General features: G+C 45.6%; 1 protein-coding gene across 4 annotated transcripts in view; it reads right to left on the bottom strand.

Annotated features, from left to right (window-relative positions):
• The window catches only part of LOC104042439 (calcium-activated potassium channel subunit beta-2), a 152462-nt gene extending 135265 nt beyond the window's left edge, over positions 1 to 17197 (bottom strand). For 2 of the 4 annotated variants that reach the window (XM_064458034.1, XM_064458038.1), the window contains exon 1: positions 16874 to 17065. In XM_064458034.1, the coding sequence (XP_064314104.1) occupies positions 16874 to 16911 (38 nt within the window). In that variant the 5' untranslated portion in view covers positions 16912 to 17065. Of the gene's footprint in view, positions 1 to 16336; positions 16425 to 16873; positions 17066 to 17100 lie in introns of those variants that run through there. The other 2 variants (XM_064458033.1, XM_064458036.1) reach the window with 2 other exon arrangements.
• Positions 17198 to 19956: the final 2759 nt, after the last annotated feature.

Genomic DNA, 19956 nt, shown 5'->3' with positions numbered 1-19956 from the left:
TAAAACTTGTGTGGGGGTTGGGCACATCATCTGATCCCGACTTGGTCAAGGAAGGGAGGATCTGCCGTCGACACCGACAGTCAGTCATTAGAAGCAGCTCCCCTCGCTGCTCCCTGGAGCTCGCCTGGCTGCTGCTTCCAGATGTTTTTCCAGGCACCTTTTCTGAAAGATTAAACGGTTCTTTATGCCTGATACTTTCCTCTTGTGAAACTACTTTTGTGTTCAAATTAAGTCACTTCTCTGTCTGACTTTAGCAGTTATATAAGATAAGAAAGAAACTTGTCCTCTGTAGCCTTTTGCAATTGCCATGGATCTGAACTGGCTTTGGTATTTAAGCATTCATGAGAAAATACGGATGCTAGAAATAGTGCAGCAGTTTAGTTTAATGCTATATATGGAGGTAACAGCACTTCCTCCAATTGGGCTTAATTTCCTTAATAATATAGCCGTGAAGCTCAGCTTGCCTTTGGTGTCTGCCTTGGAGAGACACTCGTTTTCGCTCCAGGTGTAGGAGGGGAAGCTCTGAGCAAAGGGGTGGAATTCGGGGAGGACAAGGAGATCTGAGGAGGGTCAGGTCAGTCCAACCCTTCGCAAGGGGCTGGGGCGCATGACTGAGGTTTAAGCCTGTAGTTAGTTTCTGGCCAAGGAAAGAGGTGTCAAACATTTGAAGAAGGGGATGAGCTGGCTGTATGCCACCTGCTCTGCAATTAGAGCTGTGCTACTTCTCTGCTGCGGGACATGAGACTGGGGTAAGGCTGGAAGAGAGAAACTCGGTCCATTTGCTGGGAAGGCTGATGAGTACATCAAGACCTGGCCTTGCCTCTGCCTGTCACTGCTTGGGCCAGCAGTGGGTTCATCCTCTAATCCTGTGGGCTGAGCCATTTGTGAGTTGCACGGCTCCTGCCGTGAGGGCTATGGCAAAAGCTGAGGTGATGGAAGGGCTCTGCGTCGGACAGATGGGTAACGTATCTGTAAACCGACACAAGTTAGAGCAGACCAGTTTTTTTGTGTGCAGACATGCTTTTCCAACCCCTTCTATTGATTTTATTTTAAGCTAGGCCTAATCCTAGCATAGAGAACAACACTAAGGACAGAAGCGTCCCTTAAGAGAGGGCGTCGGTTCTGTGCCGCATCCTGCTGGCTTTCCTTTTCACCCAAGGTTTTCCCTCTGTGGCTGGTGGCAAATGTCATGAACGCTGTTACACTGGGGTCTAGGAGGTGCAGTTTATGTTCGTAATCCCTTTGCACAGGACCTCACACAACTGTATAAGTACGTATTAGAAGACAGTCCTGGAATAAAACAGGCAAACAGACAATAGAGACATAACCAGAGAGAAAGGAGAATGGGAGGAATTTTCACAAGTAAGCCCAGTCTCTCACTGCTGCCCTGCCACTGAGACACCTTGCTCTTTATGCTTTCCTTACAACCAGTTGCTTTCTTTCACCCTGTTTTTCTTTCCTCCATCTCCCATTACCTTCAAGTTACACAAGCTGTGGTTATGCTTTGCACAAAAGCTTGTATGCGACATAGGTATTTTCACTGTCTTAATGCCACCATCGAGCTCTCAAGCTAATTCATCACTGCTCTCCCTGTGCCTGGCAAGCTGAAAGGTAAGTGCCGTTAGATGTCAGCGCTTGTAATGGTGATTGTATTTTCATTTGCTGGTTCATAATGTGCTGGTCACCCGTCCCAAATAAGCAGGGAACGTTTCTCACTCCTGCGGCCATTGTTGAATCATTAGCCAATCTCCCTGAGGACTTTTGGCAGCTTCACAAAGGGCTTTTGGCCGCAGAGGGCCCCGGGGCAGGCTGGAGGTGGTGGTGGCTCTTGCAGGCTCTGAGGTGTGATTGCGGAAGGGGAAGGTGCAATTCGCCTCGCTCTCATGGTGAGCAGCAATATCGTGCAGAGCTGCAAACTGATATCCCAGCAGGAAGTGGCGTGAGGAGCTGAGCAGGAGAGCAGGACTGGCACAGCAATTATGGCATGTCAGCAAAGAAATTTATTGTTAGTACCCACGAATAAGACTCTGCAGGTGGAACGCTTTGGAAAGAACAGGAATGTATAGAAAGGCCTGAGGCTGTTGCTTGCTTTCCTACTTGAGCAGCACCCTTGGGAGCCCTCTTTCTTGCTCTTGAGAGCAGCATAATGCAGGGAAATATTTACCACTGTTCCAGACTTTCAAAAGGATAAAACCGTAGAATGAGGCACTCCCTGATTAGCTCCACTGCCTAAAAAACTGAGTTCTGTGCCTCGTTGTCTCTTTCTGGGAGAAGAAAGATGGCTCAATCCCGTCTTCTTGTCCAGCTTGCTCCCCCAAGGCACATTCTGTGTTAACCAGAATTTTCCTTACCACTGTGCCTACAGTACCAGCACCTAGCTGGCATCCTCAAGTGAGCACCTCTGCTGCTGCAGCTATTCTTAACCTATCGGGGGGGGAAGAGCCTTCTGTAATCTAAATCTAAAAAAATCGGTCTAGAGGGAGAGTGAAGAGGGCTGCTGGAAGATATTCTCAGCAGAGGTTGCATAATTGCAAAAAAAGCACATTCTGTGCATGCCTAGGCGCTGGTTTACAGAGAGGCCAGGTCTGGGGGTAATGTTACTGATGCTAATAAATCAATATGAGTATGTATGAGATCAAGACCTATGGAAATTGATAAGGGCAACTAGCCAGCTGGTGTGTGTCAGCGCAACTCCACAGAATTTGATTTGCACCGGTTGGTCAGCTGCTGGCCGTAAGGACAGAAGCGCCCGTGTGCCACAGGGTGTGAGCTGCTGCGAAGCTGGGGCCCTGCAGAGCTCCGCTCACCAGATGCTTCATGGAGTCCATTAACTGCTTAAAGAGCAGATGAGCTCTTTGAGCGTTTCCTCAGGAAACGCGGAAAGAAGCGAAGCAGAGCATTTGGAGTGGAGTTCCACAGGCACGCCGGGGCAGCCGTGGAGGAGCAGCTGGTGGGCACAGCAACAGGAGGCAGCGAACCGGACTCTGCCTGCACCCACCACTTGACATGAATTATACCTGTTGGAGTTCTGCGTGTTCCTCCTAAACTTCTGCATGAGATCAGGCACTTTAAGTCTTTGAACTGTGGTAGTGATGCTTGTCTGGAAACTACACAAACAGGAAAATCCACAAAGCGTGTGAGTTTGTTTTCCAGACTGTTGGTAACCTTGTTTGATTTGTTTAGTAGGTATTAGGTCTGCTGGTGCTCTCCTTATTTTCAGGGAAAGGGGCACAAATAATAGCTGTTTTGCTCAATGTCATGAGTGACTACTGAAGTCAGCACTAGCTGTGAGAGCCGTTTTCCTCATTGAATTAATTTTGGCGTACAAGATTTCATTAAATACAGGAAAACAGACATTGGCTGAGTATTGCAAAGCCTGTCCTACCTGCAGTCACTTCTTCTTGTCCTTTATTTATAAACTGAATCCATACTAGAAGTGTACATCTAGCAACTCACTTAAAAAGTGACAGTAACCAATATCTTTGCAAACTCACAAGTAAGAATGATTTTTGCTTCTGGAGAGGGAAGAGTTGTATTTCCCATTCTACACATGGAGGCTTGAAGCCCAAACCTGGCCCAAGGTCTCTCCTGTTACCTGTGTAAGAGCCAGGAACTGAAGCCAAGTCTCCTCTACTCCAGCCCAACCTTGTTGCTGCAGGGCTATTCTCTAGTCTCATTCCTGCAAGCCATTACTCTACAAACATGATAAATAGACAGGTAGAAGTGCTTAGCATTGAATATTTCTAGAGTATAATCATTCCAGCCTTCCTTGGCAGCAGAAACATTACTCTTATGTCAAAGATGGGGAAATTGGGACACAGGGCTTTGCCCAAGCTTGTGGGACTCTCAGGATCAGAGTCCTACAGCTCTGGACTGTGGCTCCCATCAGTTCCATGAACTATGTTGCCTGTCAGTGCTAGCTGCTGCCAGTGAATTAAGTGATAGCTTAGTGTAAGAGGACAATTAAGCAGTACTGATAAGGGAGACAAGATATGCTTTTCAATGAGATTTGAAAATTGAAACAGAGGGTTGAATAGGTTTGTATCGCTGTGGGATCTAGAGATGTTAAACAACCAGCTATCCACAGCCACGGGGGTGGGGATATCAACCAGATGGAATCGCTCCTCCTGAAACGCAGTAACCCGTTAGTACTGCAGTGTTGCTTGGAGGGTGGTTATTTTGTCATGGGAGGAAAGAAACAAACCTTTCTTTCCCTGACTCCCAGAGTCGTAGGGAAACCTGTGTGCAACAACATGGCACTTGAATTTTTCTTGACTCTTCTGCAAAAAAAGATAGCGTCAGAGAAGCACATGGAGACGCCGTGGAAGAGAGAGAGGTTGTAGGTAACAACCCTAGTGTTATCAGCACAAAGAACACGTCTATACTGTGAGGCCACATCTATGTTGTGATGGGACAAACTGCAGGGAAGATGTTGGAGTGTGCTGAGCCCTAGGATGTGAGCGCTCCTGTCCCTGGCACAGGCTGTACCTCGTCTGTGGTTCAGATGTGCTGGCTGGAGATGAGACCAGGAGGCAAAGCGAGTGACCTGTGCTGCCTCTTCAGGTCCTGTGGCTGAATGACGCTGGGACAGATCAACTGCAGTTAAGATTACCCCTTCCAGAAAACTCTAGGGAATGTCAGATGGCAACAGGGGAGAGTGGTCTTGACAGTAGGTTGAGAACTGCAATGAGCTGACAAGGGGCGCAGGCGTGGTGAGCAAGAGAGGAAGGTGTGTGAACACCCACACACCAGCCTTGCAAGACAGAAGTTGGAGAGGGAGGATTATGGATGATGAAAATTCTTGGAGTACTAGTTTTCCAAGAACGTCTATTTTTGCTATGATGCTCCCTTTCCAGTTATGTTCCTAATGCTTTGTACATGAAATCTAGTTCCGGCTGACTGACATACTGCATCAAGCAAGGCACATTATGAATTGGTCTGTCAGCCTGGTGAGCTGAAGAGGGAAAAAACATCCCAATTTCTGAAAACTGTCTTTAAAAAAAAGATTAAACTCTACACAAACGAATTCCAAAGGAGTTGCCTGTATATATCATTGCTTACAACGAAGGCAAGGGTATGGTGTTGAGACAAGGTGGCGAGGGTCTAGATGAGGTGGAGAGGCTGATTTTGTTCCCTGTCCTACTGAAGTGCTGAGGACAAGGAAAGGCAGCAGCGGCAGCTGCTGCTCTGTACCCACACGTGCGCCTGCCTCCCAGTTCTGCGTGACTTAATGGGGCACCCGGACTCCAGGAGGATCACCTCATGGTGAGTCGTCCACAGTTTGCATTAGGAAGTTCCCCACTACAGACAGCACTGCTCCTCAGTAACAGCCCGGGCGGCGATAAGAGCTGAATAGAGCTGCGGTGCTAGCGGCGGTTTGTCTGCCCCTTTCCAAACCGAAAAAGCATGTTTTGTTGGAATGGAAAAGATTAGGGGCTATTTACAAACATCACGGCTTCCAAAGTTCTGGAAAACCTTTCAACAAGTTTCTTTGGTAGCAGAAAAGTCTCTCAAAGCACCCTGCCTTCAGTGCTGTTGTAATCCTGTTTTCCCGGTGACAATCTGCAGAGAGCAGAAGGGCCCCTTGCTCTGCTCGCCTGCTGCCAGAGATGCTCCTGACTGGGCGAAAAGCGTGGGCGCTGGGAGCCCTGGCAGGGGCTCTGCTTGGGGGACCGTGGGTGGCCGAGGGGGATGTAGCACGTGCAGCTGGAGGCAGTCATGGTACCAAAGGGTTTCTGGAAAATGAGCAGTATTTCTGGATGACTGGGCACAGTGGTGAATTTATAGGGCTCTTCTGCTGCCTCAGAAAGGCGCGGCAGAGAAGAGAAGAGGGGGTGAGGGGGGAAGGATCAGCATTGATTAAGCTGACAGTTCTGCTAATGTCACTGTGGACACAGCCACTTTTGCCAGCAGCAGCTTAAATAATAAGATGCAGCGGAAGAAGGAGGGAGTGTGAGCGCGGGGCTACTCACAGTACTGTTGGCAGTATTTGGATGAGAAACTGGGGGTGTGATGGATGGCCACGATGCAAAGATACATGGTGATCAGTGCTCTGGAAATGCAGGCAGATTAAGTAGAACTGTGTCTGACTAGTCTGAAGGTGACTCTACCAAGAGTCAGTTGCTAGATGTTAATCAGTTTTTGTCCCTCACAAATAATCTTTGTACTGAACTCAGCTGTGGGCACAACAGTTCTTCTTGCAAATATGTTGGCAGATGCTGCTTTCTCACTTTGGCCGAGACCTGCGTGCTATGCTGCTCACCAGGCTCGAGGGGTCACAGGCAGAGAAGAGCTTGTTTGGTTCCGATCAGATCGTGGCAAGCAAATCTGCCCTTCAAGCCCTGGCAGAGCTGTGAGTGGTCCAGTTGTCCTGTCTCCATGCCCCTGGTCCTGCACCCTGTGTCCCTGCTGATTAGCCGTTGTGCAGGCTGGCGGAATGGTACTCCTGTCACACCGTGGTTTGAAGATAAACTCAATTCTCAAACTCTGTTGGAGTCTTTTTCCAAATGTTCCCTTCCTTCTGGCAGTCAAGGATGATTTAGACAGCTCTGTCTATGCACCCCTAACTTCATGACCTAGTGTAAGGCAGAGTGTGGCCGGATGGCCTGGGAAGTACCTGCAAGCTGTGCTGAGATGGGATAGTCTTTGTCACCCTCCTAGGCACCCGTGAGGGCTGGAATGAATAGGGATAATCCCCAGGTAGGGAATGTGAACCACAGTGTCCGTGCCCTGTACCTGTATTAGACTTGATGATTGAAACGAAATCCTTTAGATCCACTGTTCTAATCCTAAGCCCCGCCTTTAGAGAAGGAGGAGGGGGATGTAGAAATGGTGCCGAGACCGGCTGCTGTATCAGGTGCGTTACCGTCAGCACGTGGGCCTGTGCACTACGAGCTCCCAAGCGTTTGTAACTGTAGTTACGGAGAGCGTCCACCAAGTCTTGTATTTCACACAGTGGCTCTTAAGCCTTATGTTAGACTGCTGGACTTGGATTTAGACCTCATTCCATCCATTTCAATGGATTCAGAGTAAGTGAAGTGTCTTTCTGATTTTATAAGCTTGATGTGTATTGTATATGGTTAGCTGTGACGGGCAGCTCTGAGAAGAATCATTTGTATAAATACCCAGATATCATTATTTGGATCTCCCTGTCATTACGAAGAGGTGATCTTTTGACATCTTTCAAAACACCATGTCAAGCTATTTCCAAGGAGGTTTCTGCTTGGAAATGAGTATAAAGCTTTCATTTTAATTTTGTAGCAGTTAAATTGAATGTTAATAACATCTCCAACACTAGACTTCACATACAGGACATTATGGATATCTATCTAGTGTTTCCAATTAACCAGGGGCACTGCCTGCTGTCTGTTTCATCCAAGGACAAAAGTAATTGGTTAGGATAGCAAATTGCCTTCCACTCTTGCAAATTAGCATTAGAGCATCACTATAGAAATAATCCATGCTATCTGGACTATAGCAATGAAATTGCTATAAATGAAAGCTGTTTTCTGAACTAATATTTAGAGAAGATGAGAGAGAGAGATATACATGAGGGGCATTGCTAAATAGATTCCAGTGTTTCTGTTTCTGAAAGAGGTTCTTTTTCTCCTGAAAGGGTAATGTACGTCTATCTTGCAAGGAGTTTCCGTAGTGGGTTTAAATGAAGAGTGAAGCTTTGAGAACAAAGTGAAAATGGAAGAACATACTGCCATGGGAAGCTCAAAAATGAGGCACTTGGGGTTTCAGAGAGTGATCATTAATCCCCTCCCGCCCCGAGGGCATTCCTGTGTGACCGTCAACATGACACACACGCAGCTGTCTGTCAGGTTGCCACATCTCTAGGTTGATGGACTTTGCTCTGGGGATGGCTAAACCTCCAGCTGTGCAGAGTGAGTTTGTTTTCCTTGACAAACACGGTCAGATGTTTATCCAAGTCCACAAAAGTAGCTTATAAATTGTTTCAATTTTTTTTTTCTTTTTCCAATGCCTTTTCCTTACCAGAACCTGGAAACACAAGAGGACACCAAAACCCGAAGGCCTGTCCTGCCTGAACACTGCTTTACCGTTAGATTAGGATCAGTGGTTGCGCCGGGGGCCTGCTAATATTGCTGGTGTACTTGTGGCTTAATAAAATGCGTAATAAGGTGCCCCTTATTAATACAGGGGGGGAAACCCAGGCATATATCTGTCTGGCTTGGTGATAAGACTGCAGAGGTCACATAAGCCCCCAGCACAGCACGAAGCAGTCCCTGTCTGATCCCTGGGGCAGTCCAGCTCATGCAGTTGCACGGCGCAAGCATATACTTCGAACGGGTAAAAGGAGACAAAGAGTGAGTCCGAAATATAGTCCAGGAGGCAAAGTGAACTCTTGCAAGTGGGCAGGAGCTCAGTGGCAGGGCGGAGGGGCGTCAGCCAGGGGCTGGCGCCGGCAGCAGGGGCTCGCGGGAGGGCAGTGCGTTTCTGTGTGCATGGCTGAGCCATCGGTGCCTGAAACGGTTTGGTTCCGATCACCTTGGGCAATCTCTAAATCAAGAGTTTTAGAGCACTGAAAAACAGTTTAGTAAAAACTGACAAGATATTAGCATTGATTATGAAAATGCTGGACAGTTATGATAAAAGAGCAGGTATGTGATGGATGACGGGGCTGTATGAACCGCTTGTTTGGCTTTGTTTGGTGTTGAGTAAAAGATGAGCGAGAGAAAAGGATCTTCTCACAGTACCATGTATCTTAACAGTGTAAGACACACATACATTTCGAGGCCTCCCTTCCCATCCTGTGCAGCAGCACGCTGATACAGGGATGGTTACTGAGACAATATCTGGTGCCTGCAGACAAAATGTTTATTTGCTTTTATAAAAAAAGTGAGCTAGAAGTACGGCTCAGGAACGCCAACTGGGAAAGGGGACAGATATTTCCAAAGCTACTGCCAATCCCCTTACATGGACAGGATTTGACCACTGCGCTTAATTGAGAGGGACCCATGACTCAACACGTGAATCTGAACTGAATTGCATTCGTTATGACTCCTAAGCTCCAAAAATAACAGCCTTTCAACAAATTTATTTTAAAAGGAGACCAGGGGGGTGATTTAAAAACACAAAACCAAAAAAACCCAAACAAAAACCCAACAACAAACAAATCCCTCTGAAATAATGGGAGCAGCTGCTCATATTTCTTACCAGCGAAAACTAAAATCAAAGTATCTTCTGACTCAAGAGAAATCCTACGTTTCTTGTGTGTACAGTTGAGACTATAAATTTGGAGAAATGCTCCTCCAGGAAGATGGAAATTCCCTTGCCAGATGAGGACTTGACTCTTCTTGCTCAAATACACGTGTTTTCAAGATTATTTGGTGATGGTCAGCTCTAAGTCCAGGTCTTTCAACCTCTTAACAAAACTCCTGAACATATTAAATGCATGAGCAACAGACAGGATTCAGGGAAACTGAAACCTGCCGTATGTCTGCCGAAAAGAATAGCACATCTGCAGAAAGGGCTACCGAACCGGGATGCCTAATGCAGTTGGGGCAGGAACACGGTGATTTTGGAGTACCTGGAGTAGAGGGAGCATGACCTGCACTTGCAGAACTAGACCTGCAGTCACAGCAAATCTGCCCCCAAAACGTTTGGCTCTGCAGTTAGTGCACTGGAAAATATTAGACATTTTGGTTCCTCAGTTGTTTAGCTGACCAACATATGTGGGTTTGAGGCTAGGTATTGCAGCAGCATGAAGCTCAGTCTGGTAAGCTGGGAAGATGTCGGTGCCTTCCTGAGCTACCTGGTAAAGCTCTGGCTGTGGGGCGGCTGTGCCCCAGGGTAGGCTGAAAGGATATGGTTAATCTTGTGTAGCAGGGTAGACCTCAACGTTTTGTGGTGTTTTTGTGGAATTCATTTGGTCCTTACTCGAGCAGGGCACTGACAGGCTAGTTTTGTAAGACGTAATTTACTCAGAGGTTCAGACTTTGTTTTGATTTTCCATCTGATTCAGATTTTTAAAGCAAATACCTAAACTGCAAATCAAACCTTCTGTACTTCAGGTGGAACAAAATTCAGACATACAAAAAAATATATATATACCCCAAGAACTAAACCATGAGTCTGGGTTCATCTGAAATTTTGTCTCCTGAGCCTGCAGAGCTGGTAGCCAAGCTGAAATCAGCGGGTAGCAGTGCTCCACCTTGAAGCAAGGCTTTGGAGGAGGAGAGGGCGCACAGGCTGCTGTCCGCATGTCCCTGGGACAGAGGGGGGCAAGGAGCTCCCTAGGTGTGTGTCAGGGGTACAGGGAAAGCAACCAGGCTTGGGCAGGCTAAATCCCTGCTTTACAGCTTAATCTTTCCGCTGAATGGCAGCTTTTGAAAGGAGCCGTTCCCCTCCCGCTGAAGTCAGGGGGACCCGCTGCTGTGACTGATTTCACCCAGCGCAGGTGAGAGCAGAATCGGTGGTGCTACCTCTCCAGCACGGCCAGGCCTTTGCTTCTTTACCCAGTGCTACCAGTAACACACAGACAAGTGCTGCATCATTTCCAAGTGGCCCCCACAACTGAAACCCGTGAGCTCAGTAGACTGCAAACAGGCAGGGCCACCATATGGTCAGAAATTCAGGGTCAGCTGCGTTAACCTGGCTCCCGCTTGAACACGCCAATACCAGCCTTCCGTAAGAATTCAAAGTTCTCGGGGCTCAGCTGGAAGATAAGGTCAGAAACTGACCTTTTTTTATTCTAGTTTTTAGAACTTCTGCCCCCAAACATACAGATGAAGTCCATTCCCTCACTTAAAAGTTCATATTGTGATTGCAATACCAATAGAGTGGAGGAATACAGGTCACTCAAACAGAACCACAGACTAATGTAGGCAGCCAGATATTTTCTAAACTCTGCAAAATGGTTAGTGTTTACACGCACAACCTTTCTCTTGCTGGGAAAAATTTCAGCTTTTCAGGTGTCTGAAAACACAAACAACAACCAGCTGCGCACGTAGCCTGTTAGCTCTCCTCCAGAGCTGGGTGACTGCTCGTAAATTGAAAGCAAACACTCCAAAGTGGCCTCAGCTAAGCCATGTGCATCACTTCTGTTATTTGTCGACTGATACAGGGCCAGCTCTCTAGTTAGTGAAACAGAAGCATTAAATTAGAGAAATCATGGAAAATGGAGACTGAGGGGCCCCTTAAAGGTCACCTGGTCCACCTGCTGCCCTGCGGCAGGTTCAGCTTTACCTGCCCCACTTCTCTCTGGTTTGTCTAACTGTTTTCCAAAATCATCAGTGATGGAGATTCCAGAATTACCCACCATTAGGTAAAAAGCACAAGATGTGCTTCCTGAAAAATACAACTGTTCAGCTAGTAGCTTCTCTCTCTCAGGTTAATCTGATATACAACACGTCCACTGTGTGGTTTACTAATGCTTCAAGGAAACACGCCGACCCTTCGGGGACGTGCACATCTCAGCACTGGGAAATGGGAGCTACATGCTAATTTTTGCCTGTAAGGTTGTTATCAGCAATTTGCCTAGATGAATTTTGGCTAGACGGGATTTTTGGTCTAATGCACTTAGGCGGTTGCCCTTAAGACCTTAATTGTCACAAATGCAATTGGCCTACAGTTCTCCAAGAGAGGCCGCGCTGTGGCAGGGATGGGAGCGTTTCCCTCCAACCTTGCAGGCCAGCCAGCACACATCCTAGCGCAGGATGCTGCTGCCCTACTGGCCGCTTGCTTTAATTAACATACCAGAGCTGCTCAGCCTGTACTGAGACGAAGCATAGCCGTAACCCTTTGCCCATCCCTTCTGCACTCTTTAACTGTCCTCAGCCTCTCTCAACATCCATAATTCTAGAGTTTACAGGAAAGTTACTCTGTTGCTTCCATGTTTCTTTCACCATTTCACTATTTCCCAGGCACATACTGAGTAGCTCTTGTGTAGTTTCCTATTAGTGATTGCATTGAGACTACTCAGCTCTTTCTTTGCCTAGCCAAGCCATAAGGTAAAATGGACTGAACTGTGTGTCTGGCGCATCCTCCTCCTCTTTTCTTTACGCTTTTCATCCTTGAGCACATTTTTAATGGTGGAGGTCAAAGGGCCTCCCAAAAGGGCCCACCCCCAGGCTCAGCGCCACAGTCGTTAGGGGAAGGTTGCCATGTGTTCCTCGGCAAGCCTCTTCCACACTTCGGGTCCAGTTACTTCTCCCCAGTGCCTACTGGGAATGGCACCAAATCGCTTCCTGCAACCTAGCATCCTACCAGTGCTGTCAGGCTGGCACCCCCAGAGTGCTCAAACCAGTCAGTGCTAGAGAAACAGAAACATGTAAGCATAAAGTCAGCACATTATGGATTTCTTTTGTTTTTTTTAATATCCAATGTCCACATCTTCATGCCAGTCAAATTAGCTGAACTCCTAAACACTCTTGTAGGGACTGCGAGTGTGTGGAAAGGAAGAATGTTTGTAAATGGAGGAGATAAAACAGCAGGAAGAGGTTTCCACAGAAGAGGCAATTCAGAGCTAATCCCAGGCGCTGCTGCATGGCAGTGTCTGTGAATGCCCTCTCATTCACTGATGAAGAGCAATCAACTCCTGAACGTTACCATTTATGCCATTTCTGAATTGTACTGTTTATAACACGTTTTAAACATTTTTTCCAAATCTGTGTACTTCACATGAAGATAGGGGACAAACTGGCGATGGAAAGGAGCAACTGTAAACCAGCTAATAGGCCTGACTGTCATTTTTATTCAGCCTGTATGTGTAAAGCTGTTTTAAAGTAGCTTTAAGCAGAATGAGAATCAACCTTCTTGAACTTACACTATTTTAGACAGTATGAAGAGCGAGCACAAAGCTTGTATTCCTTTTTTCGGTTCATGGAATATAAATCAGAGAATATTAAAATCTAATAAAAAGTAATTCCGAATCTGCACTGCTTAACACTGGGAAAATGGATGATTCCAGTGATAGAGAGCAACAGTGTAAAGCTTGTTTACCCATATCAGGTACTGCAGGTTTTACCATCAATTCCTGACTTGCCAGCAGCTCTCTGATTCAGCTGGACTTTCTTCACAGCCTCATATTCCAGCATTTTCCTAGCCTGAAGCTTTCTAATTTCATGATATAGCCCGATGTTGGCAAATCAACCTCTTCTCTGGCAGATCAAAACCCCCTTTGCCCCGCAGAGTAGGCACACATATTTTGCTGGCTTCCTAACCCAGGACTTGCAGAGTTTCACTTTTTGGCTCATTTAAGAAACATTGAAGTTAGAGATTCGAGGCTGGGAGGGGCTGCACTGAAGTCTGGGTGTTTGTTTTTTGCTGGGGTTTTTATCTGGCTTTTTTTTGAACCTTATCCAAAGTACTTAAATGTGGTAGAATCAGAAACAACGCTGAACTGCTGGCCTACCACTTGTTATCTTTTTCTCCCTTGACTTATCCTCCTGTTTGGTAATTGCTCTTGTTTGAGTAGATTTGGTTGAGTGCAGCTTTTAAATCCCTCTCAGAACGAGGCCCCAAAGAGGGAGTTGAAGAAGAAATTAAGAGGAGAAATTCGTGGGGGCAGAGAAACTGAGCTAAAACCCTGCTCTCACGCTCAGAACTTTCACAGGTGCTTTTTAACGTCTGCACATGTATCCAAAAGAATAAAATATCTGTCAGAGGGTTACCTTTGCCAGTATTTCTCAACAAATCCCCACAAGCTCTGGATATGCAAGAAACACTGGACGTTTTCCCCACTGTTTTAATCACCACAATATAATCAGAAATAAATAGATTACTGTTGGTTTCAGCAGAGCGTCATGCTGTACAGAAATAAGGTGGCAGAAAAACCTTTTAAGTGAAAGCAGAAATTTCATTCAGAAACAACTGAAACACTTTCTTTGTTAAGCGTAATTAGCAGTTCAAAGAGACTTGCCTTTCAAAATCTCTGCTTTGATTCCTGTCGGATGCAGAAGCAGTGATAGATGACATGACATTCATCAACTAACTCTCGACATAAAAAGACTTTTCTGTAACTGAGGGGATGGGAAGCCAAATTTTTAAGTGAGCTTGAAAAATAATTGAAGTGGCTGTCAAGTATCCAGCAGTGGTTAGCAGACAGCCGGGTAGAAGATTTTCAAATTCCGTTTTTGCCCATTCCCAATGTTTTTCTTTTGAAAGTATTTTACTTTCTGACATTTCAGATGTTGCTTATAGGAATATTTTTTTCCCTGTTTTTAAGATATCTCCTGTTCAGATTTTGCCTGCTGACTTCACTATGCCGTCCTGACAGCTTGCTTTGGGACCAGTCAGCTCTTCTGCAGTGTATTCCAGTTGAGAGGTTCCAAAGTAGTTTTATTTTATTTTATTTTTGATCTTCTATGACTACTGAATATTTTGCTGGCCTGTTTGGTTTTTTTTTTCTAGTTGGCTGCTCTAGTGTTTCTTTATTCTCCACTGACTCCCAGCACAATTTTATTTTACAGGTGGATATTGTTTTGTGTACTTTTCCTTGCATATTATTTTTCTTAGCCTCTGGATTCTGCATTAGCATGATTCTGCCTTTTTATTTTAGAAATCCAGCTAGAATGACTCAGGGCAAAATGGGAGGAGCGGAGGGACTTGTGAGTATGGACTGCTCACAGCAGAAATCCGAGGTCTCTGCTCTAGCTGAGAGGCCAGGAGAGAAGGGGTCACTGGTCCTACTTCACCTCGAGTACCTCGATGTGGCTTTGATGACTGCAGCAGGTTATTTCCATGTGTCCAAAACCTGCCCCTTCAGGTTTTACACAGGCTGTGGGCAGCATTTCAAGCTGTGCAAAAACAGAAACTGAAAAGCCAGCAGAAATACTCACTGGTGTGAGTTTAAAATCAGGCTGTGAAAATAACCGTACAGGTTAATAACGATCCTACACCCCTGTTTCTTTGTCTGTAGCAGTGGTTCAAGGTTATAAACATAACCCAGGCCTGTCTTCTGGGTTTTTCCTGACACAGGGCTTTCTCCCTCTTCCCTCGTTACAAGTCGGATAGCTTGGAATTGTGACCGCCTCTGTTTCTGTCTCAGTGCAGTGTATGAAAAGCAAACATCTGCAGCAAGAAGCATATTGGAGGCCTCGGTGGAAGAGGAAGGATGTACTTTGGAAAAGCAAATGTTCAAAGGAGCCATAGCTGCTGCTCTGTGCAGAGTGACTCAGCTTCTGGGCATGGATTTGCCAACATAAATTGCAGTTTAACTCAGTGTTTCCATGAAACCAACAAACTGACAGTCATACTCTGAGGTCTGGTACTGTCATGTAAAAACTTCCATCCACTTGAGTGAACTTTTTGCTATCAAACTGGGTGAATAGAGACAGCTTATCTGATTTATTATCTGTGCTATGCTGCTAGGGAAGTTAGAGCAAGACACTTGCAAGCACCCAGCCAGGGAAGGTCCCTGCCCCAAAGAGCTTTGGGTCCACATGGGAGATGAAGTCAGGCAGGAGGAGAACGGGAGAAGCCAGAGGTAATGTGATCAAGAGAATGATGATCCATACTTCCCCAGATCAAGGTTGTCCCTCCCTAACACCCTTGCAGAGCTAACGTCCTCTCATAAATTACGTACCCTTCACGCACCAAAACGCAACTCTGCTTTCTGGTACTTCACAACACGAGGGGGCATAGTGCCTGGTCCAGGGGAACAGAAGAAGAAACAAATCTAACAAGTTTGTAGGTTCTACACAATATTTTGGGAAAATGTTCATTCTATTTCATATATGAACTAACTTTGTGGTCTTTGACCTGCAGTTGTTTGCTTTCAAGATTTTCCTAGAAAACTTTTAAATAGAAGATCGAATGATCAGCAAACAGTAAATAACAATGGTTATGTTTTTGGCAGTAGAGTCTGGAAACTTGGCCCTAAAAATCATGATAATGCAGTTGGAGACCAAAAATGTACCATAGGTGTGCATGTAAAACAAAAGTAACTTAAGGTTTGATATTAGAAGTATTCATTGAACAGTACAGAAAAAACTCAGGAAATGTCAAGATTCTTAAAAGATAGTTTAGAAAACAGAAATAAGGGGTGCCAAGAATATGTAGTCATTTATTGCCTGGTCTCGGTGGACATGTGGAGTCTTGTTTTGACACGCACCCCTTTCTTCTCTAAACTGAAATATTCACTGCCTTTGTACATCACAATAAACAAGGCTATTTTCATCCACCTAACTGCCAGACATGACGCCCTATAAATAAGAGATCTGCATGTCATCAAATCCTGTACTGAGTGGTTTTCCTTTAAAGACACCATTTTCAATTGATCTCAAAGTCCAGCTTAGCTCTGAGTATCTCTTTTACGCCGGTACCACTAAATTGTATCAACGTTATAGGATTATGAAGTGGGATCACTTACCCTGTCAACTCTGGCTTCACATTGATACTTCCAGCAGAGCAGGTGCTATATTTTATTAGTTACAGAGATTCATTGTGCATCCAGAAACTGCCCTCTGCACCCTGCTTTTGTAATAGGTTTCAATACAGCTGAGCAAATACAACCTCTGTAATATATATGAAATAAAGGAAGATAATAGGAGCAGGATAAACTCTCTGATTAGGTATAGTGTGCACAGTGAATCAGAAATACAGAGACGCTTTGCAAGGTGGGGAAAAGGGAGGAGGGAAAATGCGTTTAAGGTCTGCTGTGAAGGCCTAGGAAATGCTGCTTAAAGGATTTCTGTCCTAACCAACTCTGTAATCCATACCAAAGGCCTGAACGCAATTACAACTTCAGTATATTTCCGTGCCGGACTTAAGTTAAATTCTTAACATCGCAGTCAAATAGGGGAAAAAAACAAAACCAATCCAACGTACTAGTTGTTAGTAACCTCCGAATAACGAACTGACAGCAACTCCCCAGCCCAAACAGCTTAATCCATTTGTTTCTACTTACCTCCATTTGTCTCTTGGATATTTAAAGCAAATGCTCATTTTGTCCTGCAGATTCGGTGCTGCTGCTCAGTATTATCTTGCCTGATCATAAAAAGGCTCCTGACCAAAAGGAAGAGGAAAGCAATACGTAAAACAAACACAGAAGCCCAAGAGGAAAGCTACACCCTAAAGACCAGCACTAATAGCAACTGCGAGGCAGGGGAAGAGAGAACACTCCCAGTTACTAACTTTTTCCATTGATACATCTGTTACAAAACAATTTTGCTGCAAAATTCTCTTCCTCCTTGCAAGCAATGCTTTGCTGTATATGTAGACCTCAGATAAATGACATGATGAGTGGTTTGGGGTTTTTTTTAGGACCAAGTAAGCAAATTAGTGAAACATAAACTAGAGGCTCAGCTGACTGCTTTAAAAGCATAGTGCTAGGCAGAAATTATCACAAGGTGCATTTGTCCATACTTCAGATTTTTTTAAATTCTGAAGTCTTCAGTGGAGGCAGAGTAATATTTGAAATAACCACCTATGGGGCTTTCTGGCCAGAAAGCCTTAGTGCAGCAGAGGTGAATGATTAATAACTTAATTTTTTAAGAGCTTGATGGGCAGACAGGGAAAATACGCCAAACTGTCCTTGCCTCAGAGGGATTTCCAGTGCCAAAAAAGAACTGCATTGAGAAGGAGAGCTCATGATTTCACCTCTAAAGACTTTAAGGCTAGAAGGATGTGCAGAGGGGCAAAGGGGGATTTACTGCAGCAGCAGAAGCTGCTGGGCCCAGCTGTGTTTTCACACCCTCGCCTCGGTGGATTTAAGCTTCTCCAAGCTCCAGGGCTGTTCCTTGGTGTAGGTCACAGGGTAGCTATGCGTGTGAGCTCACAAAGGCTCTGTGGAAACTTTTGTCACAGCCAGTTAATATGTGGCTTGGAACAAATAACAAACAATTTGGTTTGAATTAAAAAGTTTTGACAGCTACACTTTGCCAAATGTTAGTCAGAGAGGAAAACCGATGGATGTGTCATGTTTGAAAATTCCTAGGGTGTAGTAAACTCATTTGTTTTCAGAAAGTTAGGATCAGATTCTCCCCTTGCCTCAGAATAAATCTGGAACTACTTCAGGGAGGCTGACAGAAATTAAGGTTGTTCCATTCACCAGGGTAAACGAAATCTGCCTTGAGCTCAGGGCCAGAAAACACTGTGTCCAGTAGCAGAGGTGCGAAAGAGGTGCGGCAGGCAGTAAGGCTGACAGGGGTCCTGTTAAAGGTAGTATTATCACCCCGCCCTTCACCCTCCCTGTGACATCTGGCTGCTGCAGTTTTCCACCTCCACGTGCTGAGGTGGTATGCTGATGGGATTTTTAAATGTTAGAGGTGAGGAGTCACTTGGATCATGTATAAAGGTGTAACTCAGCTCATGGGAGAAAGGAGTCTTCTTGTTCCCACCTGGGATATTTGATGAGACATGAAGGCGTTTGGTTCCCAAATCCCCTTGGACCCAGTGGAGCAGGCGTGCGTGTATCCTTGGCGCTCCGTGAAAACTGCAGTCAGCATCTCCTCCAAGTCTTGTTTGCTGAAGGAGTTTTCCCACATGTGCTCCTCTCCGCTAGTAGCAAACCAGCAAGCCTTTCCATCCAGGCTGCCAAACAATGCTCGTTCAGTAAGTGATGGCCTTGGGACGCAAGCCCAGGAGAGGCAGAAGTGTCCCCAGCCAGTCCCCAGGCCTGGCGTACCCATTTCCTTTGAGCTGAGAACTGCTGGCTGGGCAGGAGTAACCCCCCCAGTCAGAAGACAACACGTGAGATGCGTGTCTCCCCTCCAGTGCAGCGGGGCCCCGTGCAAGCCCTAGAGCAGAATCTGGCCAAGGTTTTAAGGCTGAGGTCTTAAAACACTGTACAAAGGGGTGAGAACTGGTTTCAGAGGGACAGGACAATTGAGTTATACCGCTGAAGTCCTTGTGTATAAAACCAGACCTCTAAAGGAGCAGAGGAGCGACCCCTTTTTTTAAAGAGTCTTTTTGGATTATTCCTTTATGAGTGCTCCTTTTGGCCTGGTACGACATGGAGTTACACGGCAGGATGCTTTTTTCCCCCCTTATCATTTTCTCTCAGAAAAAGCATCCGGCAATGCTGCCTTTGTGGCTGGTTAAAAGCTTGACATACCAACTCTGAATAATTGAGCCAGGTTAATAGTAGAACATCACTTACATGCCGCCCAATTACTTTTAATGGGCCTGGTTGGTACAGGTGGTTGGAGTAATTGCCATCTATGGATTTGTTCACAGAGCTGGTCACTTTATGAAGGAAAAGCAGTGGAGTAATTCCAGTACAATCATATTTAAGCTACTGGTTTGCAAAAGGCCGTTATGTAGTTCGAAGGAGAATATTTTCTCCTTGTTATTAATGCAGCATTGCCAGCAGCATAGATAACTTGGTCAGGATTACCAAACCCTGCTGCGCAGGCAAGCAAGGACATGGTTTATAGTCAATCCAGAGGCTAGTTCCGACCAAAAATAGTGAAATCGTCCTGTTTTCCCCTTTCTGTATCATTCTGTATATTAATTTTATTAATACTTGAGCATAATACATAGCTAGGTGTTATAACTAATTACAACTAGTTATATAATCACATCTTATTCTGTATTTACCCTCTTTTGCATTGCTGCTTGCCTGCATGCATGGTGAGCTGGTGCAGGGGGTTAAATGGGCAGAAGACAGCCCTCTCTCCGTGGAGTTACTTTACTGCCCATTTAACCCCCTGAACCGAGTCTCTAAGAAGGTAGATAGCAACAGTGCTGGCACAAGGCCGGTGGTAGGAATGGGTGGCTCAGGGCGTTGTGTGTGGGGAAAGGAGGTGCGAGGAGCCAGGTTACCTCATGTGATTGTAAGATTGTCTAACTGTGCCACAATGGTTTAATCTGGAAGGTTTGGGGATTAACAGGTGCTGAAAATTGTCAGCAATGGAAGTGTAACTGTTCTGGAGTATTTGTACCTAGCCTGTGTGAGGCAAAGGCTACATCGCTGACTGAAAACAGCCTGAAATCTGTTAACTCCACACCATCCCAGTCAAATCATTGGAAGAGAGAGAGGCCCTGCAG

This window comes from Phalacrocorax carbo, chromosome 7, assembly GCF_963921805.1.
Source record: "Phalacrocorax carbo chromosome 7, bPhaCar2.1, whole genome shotgun sequence".
NCBI lineage: Eukaryota > Metazoa > Chordata > Aves > Suliformes > Phalacrocoracidae > Phalacrocorax > Phalacrocorax carbo.
The sequence above is the reverse complement of the archived record's forward strand: the minus strand, read 5'-3'. Positions and strand labels throughout refer to the sequence as shown.